Source organism: Diabrotica virgifera, chromosome 6 (genome assembly GCF_917563875.1).
Source record: "Diabrotica virgifera virgifera chromosome 6, PGI_DIABVI_V3a".
NCBI lineage: Eukaryota > Metazoa > Arthropoda > Insecta > Coleoptera > Chrysomelidae > Diabrotica > Diabrotica virgifera.
This window is the reverse complement of record NC_065448.1, coordinates 235269001-235288551: the sequence shown is the minus strand read 5'-3', so window position 1 is coordinate 235288551 and position 19551 is coordinate 235269001. Positions and strand designations below refer to the sequence as shown.

At 32.9% G+C, this 19551-nt stretch overlaps 1 protein-coding gene across 1 annotated transcript in view; it reads left to right on the top strand.

Moving 5' to 3' along the window:
• LOC114335902 (fatty acid synthase-like) overlaps nt 1-10760 on the top strand; it is a 51576-nt gene extending 40816 nt beyond the window's left edge. The window contains exons 17-18 of the mRNA XM_050654767.1: nt 1020-1203; nt 9633-10760. Coding sequence (XP_050510724.1) covers nt 1020-1203; nt 9633-9862 — 414 coding nt within the window. The 3' untranslated portion in view covers nt 9863-10760. The remainder of the gene's footprint in view (nt 1-1019; nt 1204-9632) is intronic.
• Nucleotides 10761-19551: the final 8791 nt, after the last annotated feature.

The following is a 19551-nucleotide window of genomic DNA, read 5'->3' as shown; positions in this document are numbered from 1 at the left end:
TTAGAAACTACAGGAAACACTGTCACAAATAGTCTATCCATCCTCGGCGAATACTTTAAGAAGTGGAGATTACAACCCTTTAGTACAAAAACTGAATTATCTGCTTTTCATCTCAACAAAAGTCCGACAAACAGATAATTAGGAGTGCAATTTAATAAAAACCTATATCTGGGGTTACTCTAGACAGAACGCTCACATTCAGAGAACACCTGACGAAAATAGTAGTAAAACTAAAAACACTTAACAATGTACCACAGATTCTCTGCGGAAATACATCAACGTTAAGATCCTATGATCTTGGCCTGATAAATCCGGTGGCAAAATACTGTGCATCGGTGTGGTTGAATAGCAGACACCTACCTGGTCGACACTCAGCTAAACCAGGCTATGCGTATGATAACAGGCACAATTATGCCCATATCCACAATGTGGCTGCCTACTTTTAGTAACAGCTCCACCTTACTTACGCCGCAAATATACATTGGTGACAAAATACAACCAAATTATAGGTAATCGTCAATTTCTAGTCCAACACGACATTCCCGATTTTCTTGGAAACGGTCTCCGATCCAGGTTACCTCCCTTGAAATCCGCTCAACCGCTACATCATTTTAAAAGTTTAACTTAAATATCCAATGGAGGGAAGAATGGAAAAGTAAGACAAATCCACATTGCCATAGTCTACTCGGCATCACAGATAAACTTGGTGGGTATGAACGTCCCCGTAAGATTTGGGCAGCCCCTAACCGAATCAATCACAACAAATTGCGGAAGATGCATCGACTCCCTCTATAGATGGGAAAATTTCCCTCCACTTCTTATGATTAATACTTCATAATTTAATTATCTATTATTTCATGTAAGCCATACGCTAAATAGAAAAATATTCGCAGTACTTCATCCCGCATGTACCATATCCATCTAATACTTAGCTTCTGTATCTTGACGAAAAATTTGGAAAGAACTGAGTGGATTTGTTTTAATCTATGATCATTTTCTAAATTATTTTACTGTTTTAGGAATTCCTGCACAATATACCCCAACGAGTTCAATCCTGTTTTGATGCTTTAGAGAAGTTATTACTCCAAGGAATAGCTATTGGTGCCAGTACCGTTGTTTCCGATAGAAAGAAACTTGGAGAATCAACAGCTTCAAAGACTCCTGTCAACATGGTAGCACATATAATGGGAATATCTGACATAGGTATGGAAAACAATTTCATTTAAGACGCGATAGCTAAATAAATAAAGAGATACAGTTTATTATCAAGGAAAGTAAAAAGAAATCAAAAGAAGAAGATTTCTAACGCTGGAAAATAAATTCTGGTTAGAGCATAAAACGATTTGTAAATTGTAAAAGGCTCAGATTTAGGGTGCAACCTTCTTCTTTTTAAGGAGCCTTCTTCATTACTGAAGCTTGGCTGTAACTAAAGCAAATTGCCTCCAAACAGCTCTATCTTGAGCTGTTCTTAGTATCGAATGTATGCCCATGCCTGTCCAGGCTCTCACGTTCTTCAGCCAGGAGCATTTTCTTCTTCCTGGACCTCTTCTTCCTTCCATTTTCCCTTCCATTATGAGTCATAAAAATTTGTATCTTTCTCCTCTGTAAATATGTCCTACGATAACTCGTTTTTTTGTTTTTACAATATTTAGGAGCTCTCTCAGTCCCCATTCTTCTCAGCACCTCGTTGTTAGGCATGTGCTCTGTCCAAGAGATCTTCAGCATCCGTCAAAAAACCCACATCTCAAAGGCTTCTATACGCATCATACTTGTAATTCCGAGAGTCCATGTTTGCACTCCGTATAGCAATGTGGACTGAATTAATGTTTTTGCAAATTGGTATCAGATATCCAACGATAAGGTAGAGTTTATTAGTAATTTTTTCATTCTTTGAAAAGGGGACCTAGCGTACTATATCATCATCATCATCAATGGTGCTTCAGCCCTATGAAAGAGCCTCGACCCTCCCAAGTCTATTACGTCAGTCAGTCCTATCCATTGCCAACCGTTGCTAGTTTGCTGTGCCTATTTTTCTCCCTTCCTCATCTACACCATCCTTCCATCTAAGTTTTGGCCTACCCCTATTTTTACTTCCCACAGGTTGTGACATAAGGATTTTTCTAGGAGGGTTATTATGCTGTTATCTTGCTAGATGTCCTGCCCATCTTAGTCATCCTATTCTTATAAAAGATACTACGTCTTTACCACCAAATATATGTTTATATCTGTGGTGTACCTCGTAGTTGTACCTCCTCCTCCAAATACCATTTTCACACATGCGACATGCCACCGATCATTCCTCTCAGGATCCTTCGTTCAAATATAAGCAGAAGGTTTTCATCTGCCTTGGAGATGGTCCATATCTCCGATCCATATATCAACACTGCTTGTATAAGGGTTTTGTATATGGTTATTTTTAATTTTTGGCTTAAGTTTCTGCTTCTCATATGTCTACTCAGTCCAAAATAGCATTTGTTCGCTAGGATTATCCTTCGCTTGATTTCTTCCGTCATGACGTTCTCCTTGATGATCAGGGAGCCTAGGTATGTGAATTTGTTTATTTGTTTCAAACGCCTGTGATTGTTCGCCCTGTATTTCGACTTTGCAAGTTTATCAGGGATGTGGATTTCATCCATGGCTTCATACTATCTATTTCTTAGGACACTATCATAGGCCGATTTAAAATCTACGAAAAGATGCTATGTGTCGATATTGAATTCATTGGTTTTTTCCAGTATTTGCCTTAGCACAAAGATCTGGTTTGTTGTTGATCGACCAGGCCTAAAACCACTTTGATATTCTCCAAGCAGCTCCTGTGAATGTGCACTTAGGCGACCATATAAGATACAAAATATTTTGTAAGCTGTGTTAAGGAGTGTTATTCCCCTATAGTTTCTACATTCCAAAGCATACTCTATAAGAGCATGTATTTTGAGCTCGTGGTCAAGATCTTTTGTTATCCAGTAACCATGATATTGAAAACTTTGTACGGGCTATATCTGTTTGTTATAGATACGAATATTAATGTCGGCATTTGGTGCACGTATAAGAGCCAGGTTGTAACCAGAATTTGTTTTCTAGCGTAAGAAACCTTAGAAGTTTTACGGTACTTTTGATTTTTTTTGCTTTTAATAGATGTCGCTGTTGCGTCTTTTGCAAATTATTTTTTGATAATTTGCTAACATGTCAGGGAGATTTGGTTTCGATTCAGAGCAAACCACGGGCTGTTCTGAGGAGTTCAAGAGAACGAAATGTGCATACAGAGATGGCAGTGATCTCTGAAATTAAATTAAATTTTAAACTGTCTTTATAGACCAGGGCGGATCTGTGAAAAACGTCTATTTTTGGATGTGCGAGGTGGCATTCGGATTTTTGCAGATAAAGTTATAGTCCAGGGCGCATCAGTTTTGAGATGGACGTTGAGAGGTGACTCAAATTTTTTTGCAGAAATTGCTTGAAAATAAATCGAATAATAATATTTGAGTTATACTCCCCCTTAAAAAGGTCCGGAACATTGTTTAAATAATCAAAATATAATTGTGGCTTATTTCCCATATAAATAATTAATCATAAAAATGCCACAAGGAAATAGCTTCAGAACAAAATCAAAATATCAAAAAATGAAGGAAAAATTCGATTTTTTTTTCGTTTTTTGATTATAACTTTAAAAGTATTCATTTCTCAGCAAAGTTTTACTGACATAAAAGTTGCGTAATTAAATTTCCTACAACACAAAATTGGCAAAAAATTTAAAAAATAGTCACCCTTGTTGCAAAATAGCAATAATTGCGAAAAAACTTTACAAAAACAAGTATTCGCATTTTACGTCTTTCAACCATTTATGCTAAACTTAGGACCTTCATATTTCATCCAGAAAAACTTTATGATACACTAAAATAATACTGTAAATTTTATTAAAATCGGTTTAATAGATTTTGCAAAATAAATTTTGCAATCCAGCTTTCGCAAAAAAAATTCATTTTTTCAAAATGTTACAGAGCTGAAAATAAAGCAGATAGCAAGTTGAATTTTTTTTTGCTTATAGAAGTGTACTATACCTTTCATTTGCAATTTGCAAAATTAAAATCGATTAATTACCACGGTGTCAGGAATTTGTTTAATTAAAACATTAATTTTTGGTGCTACGCGCAGGACAGCAGTGTTCGATTCACACAAGTTGATTTCCATCAAAATTTCTTCCAATCTTTATCTAATATATTATTCTCTTACTCTATATTTTGTTGTATTTTAATATTTTAATTCCACAAAAATCAAACTAATTTTATTATTGTTTGTGAAATATTGTTTAAACAATTGCATATGTTTAAAAATAATAAACTTTTATTCTCTAAGCTAAAATATATGAACAATAAAGTTTTTGCTATTAAAAGTGGTATTTCAAAGGATAGAGTATATGTTTTTATTTTGCAATAAACAAATTTATTTATTTATATCGAAATGTAATAAAAATTAAAATGTATCAATCATTATCAAAGGTCATTTGAATGCCCAATAAGAGCAAACTATCCGCTGTCCTGCGCGTAGCACCAATAATTAATGTTTATTTAAAAAAATTCCTGACGCCGTGGTAGTTAATCGATTTTAATTTGCAAAATTTCAAATGAAAGGTACAGTACACTTCTATATGCAAAAAAATTTTTAACTTGTTATCTGCTTTATTTTCAGTCCTGTAACATTTTGAAAAAATGAATTTTTTTTGCGAAAGCTGGATTGCAAAATTTATTTTGCAAAATCTGTTAAACAGATCTTAATGAAATTAACAATGTTATTTTACTGTATCATAAAGTTTTTCTGGGTGAAATATGAAGGTCCTAAGTGTAGCATAAATGGTTGAAAAACGTACAATGCAAATACTTGTTGTTGTATGTTTTTTTTTGCAATTATTGCTACTTTGCAACAAGGGTGACTATTTTTTAAATTCTTAACTAATTCTATATTGTAGGAAATTTAATTACGCAACTTTTATGTCAGTACAACTTTTCTCGGAAATGAACACTTTTAAAGTTATAATCAAAAAACGAAGAAAGAAATCGAATTTTTCCTTCATTTTTTGACATTTTGATTATTTAAACAACGTTCCGGACCTTTTTGAGAGGGAGGATAAATTAAATATTATTAATTGATTTATTTTCAAGCAATTTCTGCAACAAAATTTGAGTCACCTCTCAACGTCCAAATGTACTAATATTCATTACAGATGAGTCCTGGTCTATTAGGTGAAAACTTCAACAATAATAATTGACTTATGCTCCTTCTCAAATATGCCCGGAACATTAATAAAAAAATTAAAATATTTAAAAATTTCGAAAAACATCGATTTTTTTCTACTTTCTTTGCTTAGAACTTTAAAACGATTCATGTTGGAACAAAGTCGTAGGGAAATAAAATAAAGATATACCCTATTCCACGAACATACGCCTGTTTTGGATTACTTCAACAACGAATATTTTACTGTGCAAAATAAGAAGAACGAAAGTAAATTGCAAATTATATTGTTGTTTATTGGAGTAATTATTAGAGCAAAATACTCTCGTACTTCTTATGTTGCACACTAAAATATTCGTTGTCGAAGTAATCCAAAACAGGCGTATGTTCGTGGAATGGCCCATAATTGAATTTTGTATGATAAACGATTGGTTAAAAATGTCAGAACTGTAGAAATGTAGCACTTTCGTAATTCGCTTAGAAAATTCTTACAGCATCCTTAAATCGTTCACCAAATTTCATTAAAATCGACCTGATAGATTTTGCAGAAAAACTTTGCAATCTAAATTTTTTTAAAACAGTTCAAATTTTTTAAAAACATTCTGAAGAAAAAGTAGACCATTTATAAGTTTGCTAATTTTTTTACATGTAAAGAGGTTCTCTACCTATCTACTACACTTTACAGAATTAAAATCGGTAAGAGGCCTCAGCACTATTTAAAGTTATAAACAATTTTTTGGCTTATAAACAAATACAGTGAGGACGTTTGAGTTGGCAAAAATTCATTTTCTCGAGAATAGGGGTCTCTGGAGGTAAATCCCGAAACAGGTCGATTTTTATTTTTAAATTATAAATTTTTTGGTGTATATATCATACTAGTGACGTTATACATCTGGGCGTGATTACGTAATCGATTATTTTTTTAAATGAGTATAGGTGCCGTGTGATAGCTCAATCGAAAGGCTATTCAATTTTGTATTCACTATTATAAACATTAACATAATTATTTATACAAGGTTTGAATTAAAAAATTTTTTTTGAATTAAATTAATTCCAGTATTTAGATTACGTCATCACACCAAGATGGATGACGTCACTAGTATGCTATTTATGCCAAAAAATTATAATTTATAAATAAAAATCGATTTGTTTCGGGATTTATCTCAGTCGCCCATTCTCAAGAAAATGACTTTATTCCAACTCAAATGTCCTCACTGTATTTGTTTATAAGCCAAAACATTGTTTATAACTTTAAAACAGTACTGAGGCCGCTTAAATAATCCGATTTTAATTCTGTAAAGTGTATTAGATAGGTAGAGAACCTATTTATATGTAAAAAGATTAGCAAACTTCTAAATGGTCTATTTTTGTTCAGAAAGTTTTTAAAAAATTTGAACTTTAAAAAAATTATTATGCAAAGTTTATTAGGTCGATTTTAATGAAATTTGGTGGACGGTTTAAGTATGTTTAAGTAAGAATTTTTTTCTAAGCAAATCATGAAGGTTCTAAGTGCAACCAAAGTGGTTGAAAAATATTGAATAAAAACAGTCTTTTTGCACCCTTATTTTCTATTTATTGCTATTTTGCAGAAAGGGTAATAATTTAAGACATTTTAAACCAGTCGTATATTATACAAAATTCAATTGTCTTTATTTTCTTTCCCTACGACTTTGTTCCAAAATGAATCGTTGTAAAGTTATAAGCAATGAAAATAGAAAAAAATCGATATTTTCCGAAATTTTTAAATATTTAAATTTTTAAAAATTGTGCCGGGCACATTTGAGAAGGAGCATAAGTCAGTTATAATTATTGAGGTTGTCAGCTAACTTTATCTGCAAAAATCCGACTGCCACCTCTCACATCCACCTCAAAACAGATTCGCCCTGGTCTATTAATACACTCCTGGCCAAAAAAACCTGGACACCTTGAAAATAGGTAATTTTTGATGTCACGTATCTTCTAAACCTGTTGTCCGATTTTAGTGATTTTTTTAATATATTATAGCCTTATTCTTTAACAATATCGCTGTGATAATATTGTTGCTAGACCGGTAAATTGTCATTGTATACCGGGTGTATCAATCAAACTGTGTTTTTTCTCAAAGTTTGCCACACCCTGTAAAATATTCTAGCAATTATGAAATACTAAAATTAAAACCCAACTATAGCCTAATATTTTCTTAACATTTTGTTGTTTGATTCATTCTCTTATGTTGGATAATAAAAAAGTTAGGTACTTTAACAACTAGCCATGTTTTTCATCAATACAGGGGGATTTTAAATAATTATAACAAACTTTAAGGGGTAATTTGCATGAAAAAATAATGACAGTTTGCTTTATAAACGTATGTTCGCAAATGCTTTGTTTCTGAGATACAGGGTGTTGAAATTTTTCTTACAAACTGACGGTTTATGTATTGCTGTAAAACCGGTTGAGATATGAAAATTAAATTTGGTGGGTTTTAAGAGGTAGCTATTTCGCATTTTTTGACATAGAACTAAGAATTTTGTATTCACCAAAGGCGCGTATACGGGTAATATGACCCGTACGTGTAATGGTCTGAACTTTTTACAGAAAAAATTAGTAAACCACTGAGATATTTTAAACTAACAATCATTTTTCTATTCCTCCTTAAATTTGCAACAAAAAACCTTTTTTGCCTTTTTTTCATGTGAGGCGCTGTTTTCATGCAAAAAATTCAAACATCTAAACGTTTACACAGTACCCTCCTGGTCAAAAAATTCCGGACACTTGCATTTTGTATTTTTTTTTAAATTCTCTATCTGTTAAGGGGTTTAAATGGGGGGAAATAAATATAAATAATAAAAATAATTTCTTTAAAACACTAAAAAGTAATAATAGGGAAAATAAGTAACCCACAAGAAAGTAATAAACAACGCAAAAAAATTAACATTGTTGAAAAAATTAAAGAAAAGGAAAAATAAAATTTTAATTGCCCACAGTTGACTATTCTTTTGGTTTAGTACCGGGTATTGCCTCCTCTACATCTGCGGAGGCTTTCAATCCGCCTAGGCATACTTGCAATAAGTTGCTGAATTTGTGCTTGCGGTGTATGCTCCCATTCTTCATTCAACGCTATTTTCAGCTCTTGAATTGATACTGGCAATGGTTGCCCCTTTCTAATCTTTTTCCCTAAAACGTCCCATAAATGTTCTATTGGATTCATGTTAGGACTACAAGCGGGCCAATCCAAAACTGGAATTTCGACAGTATTTAGGTAGTCCATGACGATTCGCGCAGTATGTGGACGCGCATTATCCTACATAAATAAGAAATTATCACCAACGAAAGGGGCGTAGGGGACAACATTCTCCTCTAGACACTGTCGTATATATCTATCTGCTGTCAGAGTTCCATGTTCGATAAAAATTAATTCGGTGCGTCCGTGGAAAGAAATACCTGCACATACCATAACACCTCCGCCACCAAACGGCGTTCTGGGTGAAATACATCAAGGTGCAAATCGTTCTCCGGGTCTCCTCCATACACGTTCGCGTCCGTCTGGAGATCGTAAGCAAAAACGGGACTCGTCAGAAAACATTACATCACTCCATTGCTGAACAGTCCAGTCTCTGTGGTCATTCGCAAATCTCATCCTGTTAGCCCGATGAGCTGCTGTTAATTTACGGCATGCTACTGGCTTATGAGAGCGTAAACCACTTTCATGCAGAACTCTTCTTACAGTTCGTCCAGAAATCAGATCAAATCGTCGTCAGTTTGTAAGAAAAATTTCAACACCCTGTATCTCAGAAACAAAGTATTTGCGAACATACGTTTATAAAGCAAACTGTCATTATTTTTTCATTCAAATTACCCCTTAAAGTTTGTTATACTTATTTAGAATCTCCCTGTATTGATGAAAAACATGGCTAGTTGTTAAAGTACCTAACTTTTTTATTATCCAACATATGAGAATGAATCAAAAAACAGAATGTTAAGAAAACATGAGGCTATAGCCGGGTTTTAATTTTAGTATTTTATAAGTGCTAGAATATTCTACAGGGTGTGGCGAACTTTGAGAAAAAAACACAGTTTGATTGATACACCCGGTATACAATGACAATTTACCTGTATAGCAACAATATTATCACAGCGATATTGCTAAAGAATAAGGCTATAAAATATTAAAAAGATCACTAAAATCGGACCACAGGTTTAGGAGATACGTGACATCAAAAATGACCTATTTTTAAGGTGTCCAGTTTTTTTTGGCCAGGAGTGTATAAGTAGGGCAAGCACTACAGCTGATAATAAAGATGCCATGATTCCCCATTTGTAGAATTATTAAAGATCACATTTTCTAAACGAGCAACTTTTCTAGGTTCTTAATATTCTTGTCAATATCATTTCCATGTAAGTCATACTAACTAGTTTTTTGTTTTTAGATGTCATCGATAAAAATACTAAACTGGTACAATTAGGTCTGGATTCACTGATGATAACAGAAATCAAGCAAGTATTGTTTAGAAACTTCCAGTTAACCGTAGGATTAGAAGAGATTAGAGCATACACTTTCGATGAGCTCTCCAAGATTGAAGTCAAAAATACGCCCAAGACTATCCAGACAGAGTTGAAAAAGGGAGAATGGGTACAAATTATGAATCCAGAATATTAAGATGTTTATATGAAAACTTGGCCCTATTTTTGGCTATGATGAAATTATAGTCTAGGAGGTAGTGTCAAATTTTTACGGTGATTTTAGCACGGATTCACATATTTGATACCAAAAAATGTCTGTCAGCTGGCGCGACTTCGGGGCTTTTAGGCAAGAAAAGATAAAATGTGAAAGTAAATGGAAAAACCCTGCAACTTATATGTCAAATATATATCTCAGTAACTTACATCCATAATGAGTGGTTAGAATACCTGGCTCCTGGCTTTCACCCAGGCGAGTCGGGTTCGATTCTCGGCGTCGGAAATCTTTTTTGTTTTTTAAATTTGAAATTTTTATTTAAAAAATAATTGTCTTTATAATACCACGTTTTCATTATTTATTCGACACAATATTATAAAAAAGGGTTATAAAAACAATTATTTTTCAAATCAAAATTTGAATTTTAATAACAAAAAGGATTTTGAACGCCGGGAATCGAATCCAACTCGCCTTAGGTGAAAGCCAGGAGCCAGGTATTCAAACCACTAGGCCATTATGGATGTAAGTCACGGAGATAAATATTTGAGATATAAGTTGCAGGGTTTTTCCATCTACTTTTATATTTTATCTTTTCTTGCCTAAAAGCCCCGGTTTTGGGCAAGCTGACACATCATTTGTTAATAAGCTTTGGAACAACTAACTATGTATATAAAAAACAGTCATGCTAAAATGCTTCGGTCAAACTTGACGCTACCTCCCCGGCTATTATAATTGTATTATCTTTATTTTAAAGATTAACTATTAAGCAAGGATTGGTTTATAGTTTAGGGAATTAAAAAAACTTTTTGTTTTTGAAGCTATCAAAGGTTTACGTTTTGTTCAAGTTTTTATGAAAATAAATATATTTTTATTATCGAAACTTTATTTTTCTTTATACAGGGTGTCCCGAAAAGATTGGTCATAAATTATACCACAGATTCTGGGGTCAAAAATAGGTTGATTGAACCTCACTTACCTATATTCAATAGTGCACACAAAAAAAGTTACAGCCCCTTGGAAGTTACAAAATGAAAATCGATTTTTTTTCATGTATCGAAAACTCTTAAAGATTTTTTATTGAAAATGAACATGTGGAATTTTTATGGCAGCAACATCTTAAAAAAAAATTAAAGTGAAATTTGTGCACCCCATAAAAATTTTTTGTGGATTTTGTTTCTTTAAACCCGCCCAAACTTTTGTGTGCGTTCGAATTAAATTAATATTGTATTACCATTAGTTAAAAACAATGTTTTTAAAACTTTTATGCCTCTTATTACTTTTTCGATAAGCTAGTGTTTATCGAGATATTTTGAATATTTGTCGAATCCACCACATATTTGTATAAGTACGATTATAGAGACCTGTTAATAATCTGAAAATTTATTTATAATTTACATTTTTATGTATATTTTAAAGAAGAAGCCACATCTCGATAAAAGGTGACTTATCAAAAAAAGACTAAGAGACAAAAAAGTTTTAAAAACACTGTGTTTAACTAATGGTACCACAATAATAGTTTAATTGGAACGTACACAAACATTTGGGGGGTTTAAAGGAGAAAACCCACAGAAAATGTTTATGTAGATATATTAAAAAAGAAGCCGCATCTCGATAAAAACTGGCTTATCGAAAAAATACTAAGAGACAAAAAAGTTTTAAAAACGTTGTGTTTAACTAATGGTACCACAATAATGAATTAATTGGGACGTACACAAAAGTTTGGGTGGGGGGGGGGGGGGGGGGGGTTAAGGGAACAAAACACCCATAAAATTTTTATGGCGTGGACAAATTTCAATAGTTTTCGATATATTGAAAAAAATCGATTTTCATTTTGTAACTTCAAAGAGCTGTAACTTTTTTTATCAGTACATTTGTACTAAGGTAAGTTAGGTTCAATCGAACTATTTTTGACCCCAGAATGTGCGGTATAATTTATGACCAATCTTTTCGGGACACCCTGTATATCTCAACCACATCTCTAGCATAGGATTGATCCTGTATCTAAATGTTTTTCCTGTTTTTGTTTTAATTTTTTTTATTTTCGAAGGACGACTTTATTGGAAAATGATTCAATATGACAATTTTATCTCAGAAAATTAAAACAATAGCAATCCAGTAAAGAACCAATCAGATGTAAACTAAAAATTTATAGCATCAGTATTGAACAAGTAATGCAAATAAAATACCTTGGAATTACACGCCTAAATTACACAGCTACGGAGACCTGGACAAAGATAAAAAATCATACCATGTGATTTGTCTTTAAAAAGACAACCACATATTATTATGTAATGATGACTGAATGATGGTCATGTTAGTGATAACTGATAACTGTTAACAATAGATGTTAGTGATCCCACAGTAAATTAAATCCCATAAACTAGGGACGGAAACGACCTACCGGTTTTAACCTAAAACCGTTTTCTTTACTTCGCAATAACCGGTTTTACCGGTTGTTTTTTGTCCCGGTTATAACCGGTTTTTTCTTTTTAAAGTAAAAACCGGTTATTAGGTTTTTACGGTGATAAGGATTAGGTTAGGTATTATTTTGGATCCCAATCATAATTATTATTCTCAAGTAATTATTCCAAACAAAACCATAATTCAAATTTTATTTTATAAATACCTACAGAAGCAAACTGAAAGTGCAAACTCACATCAGCCAGAAACAATAATTATATTTTATTATAATATTTCGTTGAAAAGGTATTTGTATCATAATATTTACATAAGAAGTGATCTGGTTGAAGTAGACGCAAACATCATCTATTTTTTACACTTAACTCTTGACATTGAAAGTGGTTGAATGACTTTTTCTGATTACCAAAAATAATGTTCTGACTATGAATATCGAGTTACCGATTACGAATACGAATCTCCAAGGATTTCCCTACGTTTTCAAAACGATACACCCATACAGGAATTATTAAATGAGTTAAAATGTTCCTATTATACAAATATACAAACGTGTTAAAATAATACATGATAAATTTTTTTTGATGGTAGTAAAAATAAAAGATAAATCGCAATATCCAATTTATTTTTATAGTCCAGAAAGCCACTGCGCATCCGATAGGAAAAATATTCTAATTCGGATTTTTTGCACAATCTTACTCAAAAAGGACTCCTTTTAACAAATTTGCATGTTGCCAGGACCAAATGGTGGTCAAAAATTTTTTAAACGTTTTTTTTTTTGTTTTTTTCCTAAAATTATTTTTTTTGCATGGAAAAAAGTTTTTTTAGGTTTTTTGGATCATTCCAAACAGAAAAGGTCTTTAGTGACTTTTCTCTAAAAATGATAGTTTTTGACATATAAGCGATTAAAAATTGAAAAATTGCGAAATCGGCCATTTTTAACCCTCAAAAACTATGTGAAAACCTGAAAATTTGAATGTTGCCAAGGTAGGTAGATATTCTTTAAACATCGATTGATGAAATCCCGAAGAGTTTTTTGCAATACAATATTCAAAACTCCTTTGTTTTTTAATTGCTAATCAAGCGTGCGCGACACTATTTTCCACCGAAAGTATGGTGCAAATGAAAGGAATAAATTCGTTATTTCGTAAACCGGCGACTTTAAGGAAAAATCCCGAAACAGTTCGATTTTTATTTTTAAGTTATGATATTGTGGCATATATGGTATACTAGTGACGTCATCCGTCTGGACGTAATGACGTAATCGATGATTTTTTTAAATGAGAATAGGGGTCATGTGCTAGCTTATTTGAAAGGTTCTTCAATTCTATATTCAGTAATATAAACATTTACATAATTAATGATACAGGGTGTCCAAAAAATTTTTATTAAATTAAATTATTTGACAAAAAAAGAAGTAGAAGGACACCCTGTATAAATAATTATGTAAATGTTTACATTACTAAATAGAGAATTGAATAACCTTTCAAATGAGCTACCACACGACACCTATTCTTATTTAAAAAAATCATCGATTACGTCATCACGCTCAGACGGATGACGTCACTAGTATACCATATATGCCACAATATCATAACTTAAAAATAAAAATCGACCTGTTTCGGGATTTTTCCTTAAAGTCGCCGGTTTACGAAAGAACGAATTTATTCCTTTCATTTGCACCATACTGTCGGTGGAAAATAGTGTCGCGCATGCTTGATTAGCAATCAAAAAACAAAGGAGTTTTGAATATTGTATTGCAAAAAACTCTTCAGGATTTCATCAATCGACGTTTAAAGAATATCTGCCTAGCTTGGCAACATTCAAATTTTTAGATTTTCGCATAGTTTTTGAGGGTTAAAAATGGCTGATTTCGCAATTTTTCAATTTTTAATCGCTTATATGTCAAAAACTATCATTTTTAGAGAAAAGTCACTAAAGACCTTTTCTGTTTGGAATGATCCAAAAACCCTAAAAAAACTTTTTTCCATGGAAAAAAGATAATTTTAGGAAAAAAAACAAAAAAAAAACGTTTAAAAAAATTTTTGACCACCTTTTGGTCCTGGCAACATGCAAATTTGTTAAAAGGAGTCCTTTTTGAGTATGATGGTGCAAAAAATCCGAATTAGAATATTTTTCCTAGCGGATGCGCAGTGGCTTTCTGGACTATTAAGTAAAATATTTATGTTGATATTATTTTTTTTTTAAATCCCATTTGAAAGAGTCTGGAAAATTTTTTATAAGTTGAAATGGTTGGGGAATTTTTTGGGTTTGGGAGGAGAGGAAAATTGGTGGGTATTTTAGGGGATTATATTTTTAAATGGTAAATTAAACATAAAGTGCATTGTAAATGTAACATTGTAACCTATTGGATTAAAAAAACCAAAAACCGGTTTTTGTGGCCGGTTATAACCGCCAGGTTAAACCGTAATAAAAACAAAAACGGTATAACCGAAAACCGGTGTTTTGTCAAAAACCGCCATCCCTACTATAAACTAAGAGTTTCGATAAATTTTTCAAGAAAAAATACATAATTCTGTTGGAAATATATACATATTTTATACATATCTACATATTGCATACATTTTATATTTATTAATGAACGAATGACCAGATAATGAATTTGGTTTTTAATTAAATACATATTTTTTTCATTTAAATAAACACAATTATTTTATTAAAAAACCAAATTACATTATCTGTGCATGCATACAAATAGTTTAACTCTATTATTGAGATAAAAACATATTACAACTGCATACACATACTAGGCGGGTGACTTTTATGGAAAAAGGTAAATTTTATACTCACAAGCTGAAGTCTTAAGGGGGTAGGGGCAAAATCTTGCTTAAATGCTATTTAAATGCATTCATTTTTTTCGAATCCTGAGAAAACTAATAAATATTTTTGAAGAATTTAAACGCCGAATGAAAAACTACATTATTATAGAGAGTCGAAAGTCCCTTAGAATAAACAAATAGTATATTATGCAACGAGCATTTATAAACATTACAGAAGTTTTCAAGGACTTTTGGCCCTCAGTAATAATGTAATATGTATTTCATTCTGAGTTTAAAATTTTCAAAAATACTTATTAGTTTTCACAGAATTCGAAAAGTGAATGCATCTAAAATAACATTGGACTAATATTTTCCGCCTATCGATAGATTGTGATGCCAATTTGGCATGTTTAAAGTTTATCGAAAATTTTCCATGTCAACCTACCAAATTATTTCTAACAGGTTATAAATATAACTATAAATATAATAAATTATAAAAATTGCTTTTTTCGCTTCAAAACTTTTTTCTATTTTTAATTAGGTTCTTTCCGATTGATTTTTTCGTAAAATGCTTACTTTAAGTGTAAAATGCACATCAATCAACACGAATGCACATTAACCGAACTATTTAGAGCAGCAGTATCTAAGATCAGAATAGCCATGATTATTGCCAACCTCCGTCGCGGAGATGGCACGTGAAGAAGAAGAAGTGTAAAATGCAAATAAACAATTATTAAGTTTCCCGAAAAATGCAAATTTTAGTGTTTCTTGAGGCTAGTTTTCAATATGCTGAGCAACAAAAAAAATTAACAACACTCCAAAACTCGGACACAAAGGCTCCAAATCTTCGAGCACCAAGTCGTTGAACTGGGCGTAGCTCGGAGAAGAGACTTGAGGCCCGAGCAAGCAATATAATAATTACAGATTCGATGATAAGTCACTAGAGGAAACAGGAAAGGAGCGTTTCACGCTAGCCTGCATTAATCGGTTAGAATATCGTGTTCGAGTTCTTGTACCCATGACTCCCACACAAACAACATTGTTGGCTGATAAGAGTGCCGGTATCGCGCACCCGAGTGCTAAAAGGGAGAAAAGGATGGTCTGAAGCATTGGCAATCGTGGGCTCTGCAAATGCAATAGGAAATGCTATTCCACAATGATTTTGTTTAAGGGTCAAAGACTTATATACTGACTTTTAGTGACGGTCTTCCTTCAGGGTCTTCTATTCTAATGAAGCCGAAGGGCAGCATGACAACGGTGACTTCTGTTAAAAGGCTAGAATATTTTGCAAATTATATTTCACAGTCGCCTGTACTGCTAATATTTGATGGTGTCTCGTCTCATCTGGATCTTTCAGTTGTCGAAAAGGCCGAAGAACTTGACATATATCTACTATGTCTACCAAGCAACACTACTCATGAGTTGCAACCGATGGACAAGAGTGTATTCAGATCATTGGGATGAGCATCTCCTGCAGTATTGGGATAAACATCCTGAAAGGAAGATGAATAAAGTTTTCTGAAGTTTTTACGCCTGTATGTAGCAAATGTATGACTAAAGAGAATATAACAGCCGGTTTCCAAAGTATTGGTATTTGGCCGTTTGACAAGAATGCAATTACAATCTATGCTTATGGACCCAGCCTGCCAATATATCGTGCAGATGTCACTGAAGAGTCTTCTACTCATGTTGAAGAAAATACAAAGTCAGACTCAGAAGACGATCTTCCACTTACAACTCGATTGGCAACAATTATACAGCAGCGTGATGGGAAAAGCCCAATAAAAAACTTGAATTCGCTTTCTAAGGTCTTGAAAACTCTTCACATGCCAAAAGTGAAGACATATACCACACAGAAAAAATCACTGAACCAGGAAAAAGATAACGCTACTGCTCCATCATGTGGCTCCATAATATCACAGATACAGCAATTATTGGCCAAGCAAGATCAGCCACCAGACAGCTACACGGGTTATTATGGAATAATAAATTAACAAAAGAAAATAAAAGAAGAATATATAAAACAATAATAGAAAGTATTGGTTTGTACGTCACCGAACTCTGGGAAATAAACCAAATTAAATAAAAAATTAAGGCCATGGAAATGAACTATTGGAGACGATGTTGCCGGTTCACTAGACTTGGTAGGGTGAGAAACGAAGATACTAGGAGAGAAATGGAAATCGATCTAGATATAATAGACACAATCGAAGCCAAAAGACTCAACTAGTATGGACACCTTCAGAGAATGCCTGAAAGTAGATGGCCAAAAAAAATAGAAAAATAGACTCCACCCACAAGAAGAAAACGAGGTAGACCAAGACGATCCTGAAGAGAAGGTGTCGAATATGCAATGACCGCCAGAGATCTAAAAACTGAAGATTGCTTCGACAGAAAACGCTGGAAATTAGGATGCGAGAAGCGGTGTCAGCTGTAGAAAACTCGCTTATTATATATTATATACAGCAATTATTAATCTTCCTGGTCCCTCTTGTAGTTCTACAACTTCGATAAAAAAAACACCACGAGTAGAAAGTTGGTTCTGCGTCTGCGTTGCCTGTGAAGAAGATTTTGTTGCTGACATGCGGCAATCTAAGCTCTGCCAAACTTGGATACACGAAGAATGCATTGGTTTTAATGCAGATGACCTAGACGAAGTGATTTGTCCACGTTGTCAGCTCTAGACTGAAGATTCTATGTATAAAAGCAATGTGGGCCTTATGACTCACCTATGTCGGAAATATGGCCCAAATATTACCTACCAATAAAAAAATTCCATAACAAAAAATACACAATTTTTTCACTTCTGAGTAGTAAAGTGTATGTTACAAGGGACCCACTTTATTTGATAAAAAAATGCATTTGATGTTGGGTAGTTTTATGCAAAAAATAAGCAAATGCTGTTATAGTGGGCCTTAATACCCTAGGTCAGGGGTCGCCAATTAGTTTCCACGAGGGTCCGTTTCAAAAACTTATGACACTTCCGGAGTCCGGATTTAATGCTACCTGTGTCTGGTTGTTCTGATTCGGGTTTCTTTGCGGATTCTTGTTAAAAAATATCCCCTATAAACAAATCAGAAGGATGCTGTGCGAAATTGTTTAACAATTTTTTTTAACAATTTGAAAACATCAGCCTTTTTTTCCCCGAAAATATGTTTTAGCGTTTTTGGGTCATCTTAAACAAAAAAAGATCTGTCATTTTTCCAAAACGTGACAGATTTCAAGTTTTAAGCGATTTAAAATTTGAAAAATTCGAAAATAAGCATTTTTGAAGCTTGAAGACTCTTGTTTGAATTATTATTTTTGCGGTTGTCAAGTGCCTAAATTGAAGTTTAAACATTCAATTTCAATATTCTAATGAGTAATCGGGAGTTATTCTAATTATTTAGATCGTTGTTTTTAATTGTTAATTATGCGCTATAATTCGCGCGAAATAAGCCCAGATTACTCATTAGAATCTTGAAATTGAATGAATAAACTTCAATTTAGGTACTTGGCCACCTGAAAACTAATAATTTGCACATCGAGTATCATATCATATCGAGTTTTCAAGTATCAAAAATGCATATTTTCGCATTTTTCAGATTTTAATCGCTGATAATTCGAAAACTATCAACTTTTCAGAAATATGACAAGAGACCCTTTTTATTTAAAATAACTCAAAAAAGGCAAAAATGTAATTTTAAATTTGTTTAAAACAATTGTTTAGCCCGGCATCCTTCTGATTTGTTTAAAGGGGACATATTTGGACAGGAATCCGCAAAAAAACGAATCAGAAAATTTTTATTTTGGACAGAGCAACAAAGTAATATTTTAAAAGTTAAGAATTTATATTGTGAATGTTAATGACCCTTTCTCTAAATTCAATTATTGAAACTGAGAAATGTAAAATAAATAATCATAGTACAAAATGATAATTAACATGTTATTTTTTCTACATTAGTTTCAATGCAAGTTGTTTGTTGCAAACTTATTAAATCTGAAAACTATTTTAATTAAACGCCCAGCTGAAAAGTACTCCAACTTAAATCTACTTATAGTGCAGAGGAAATGAATATAAAAAACGCACGTGACAATTTTATGTAGCAGTCAAAATTAATGATTATTAGTTTGTACATTTAACAATAAGGGGAAAACTCTTTACAAAATTAAATTACCAGTGAGAAAAATGACATTTTTTATTATGTACAACCTGTCTGAAGTTTTGAGTAAGTTTAGTGCAACTGATTCTTATTAGGGAGTTAAGGTATTCATCTGTTAGCTGAGATCTGTACCGATTTTTAATAAAGTTCATTCCTGATAAAGCGGCTTCGCAAACAAAGTTGAGCCAAACGTAGTACACAATGTCATGGCCTAACGTTTTCAAAATTGCCAAGCACTATAGGTATTCTGAATTCAATGGCGGTCCGCACAAAACTAGCCCACGATCCGGATGCGGACCGTGGTCCGCCAATTGGTGACTCCTGTCCTAGGTTA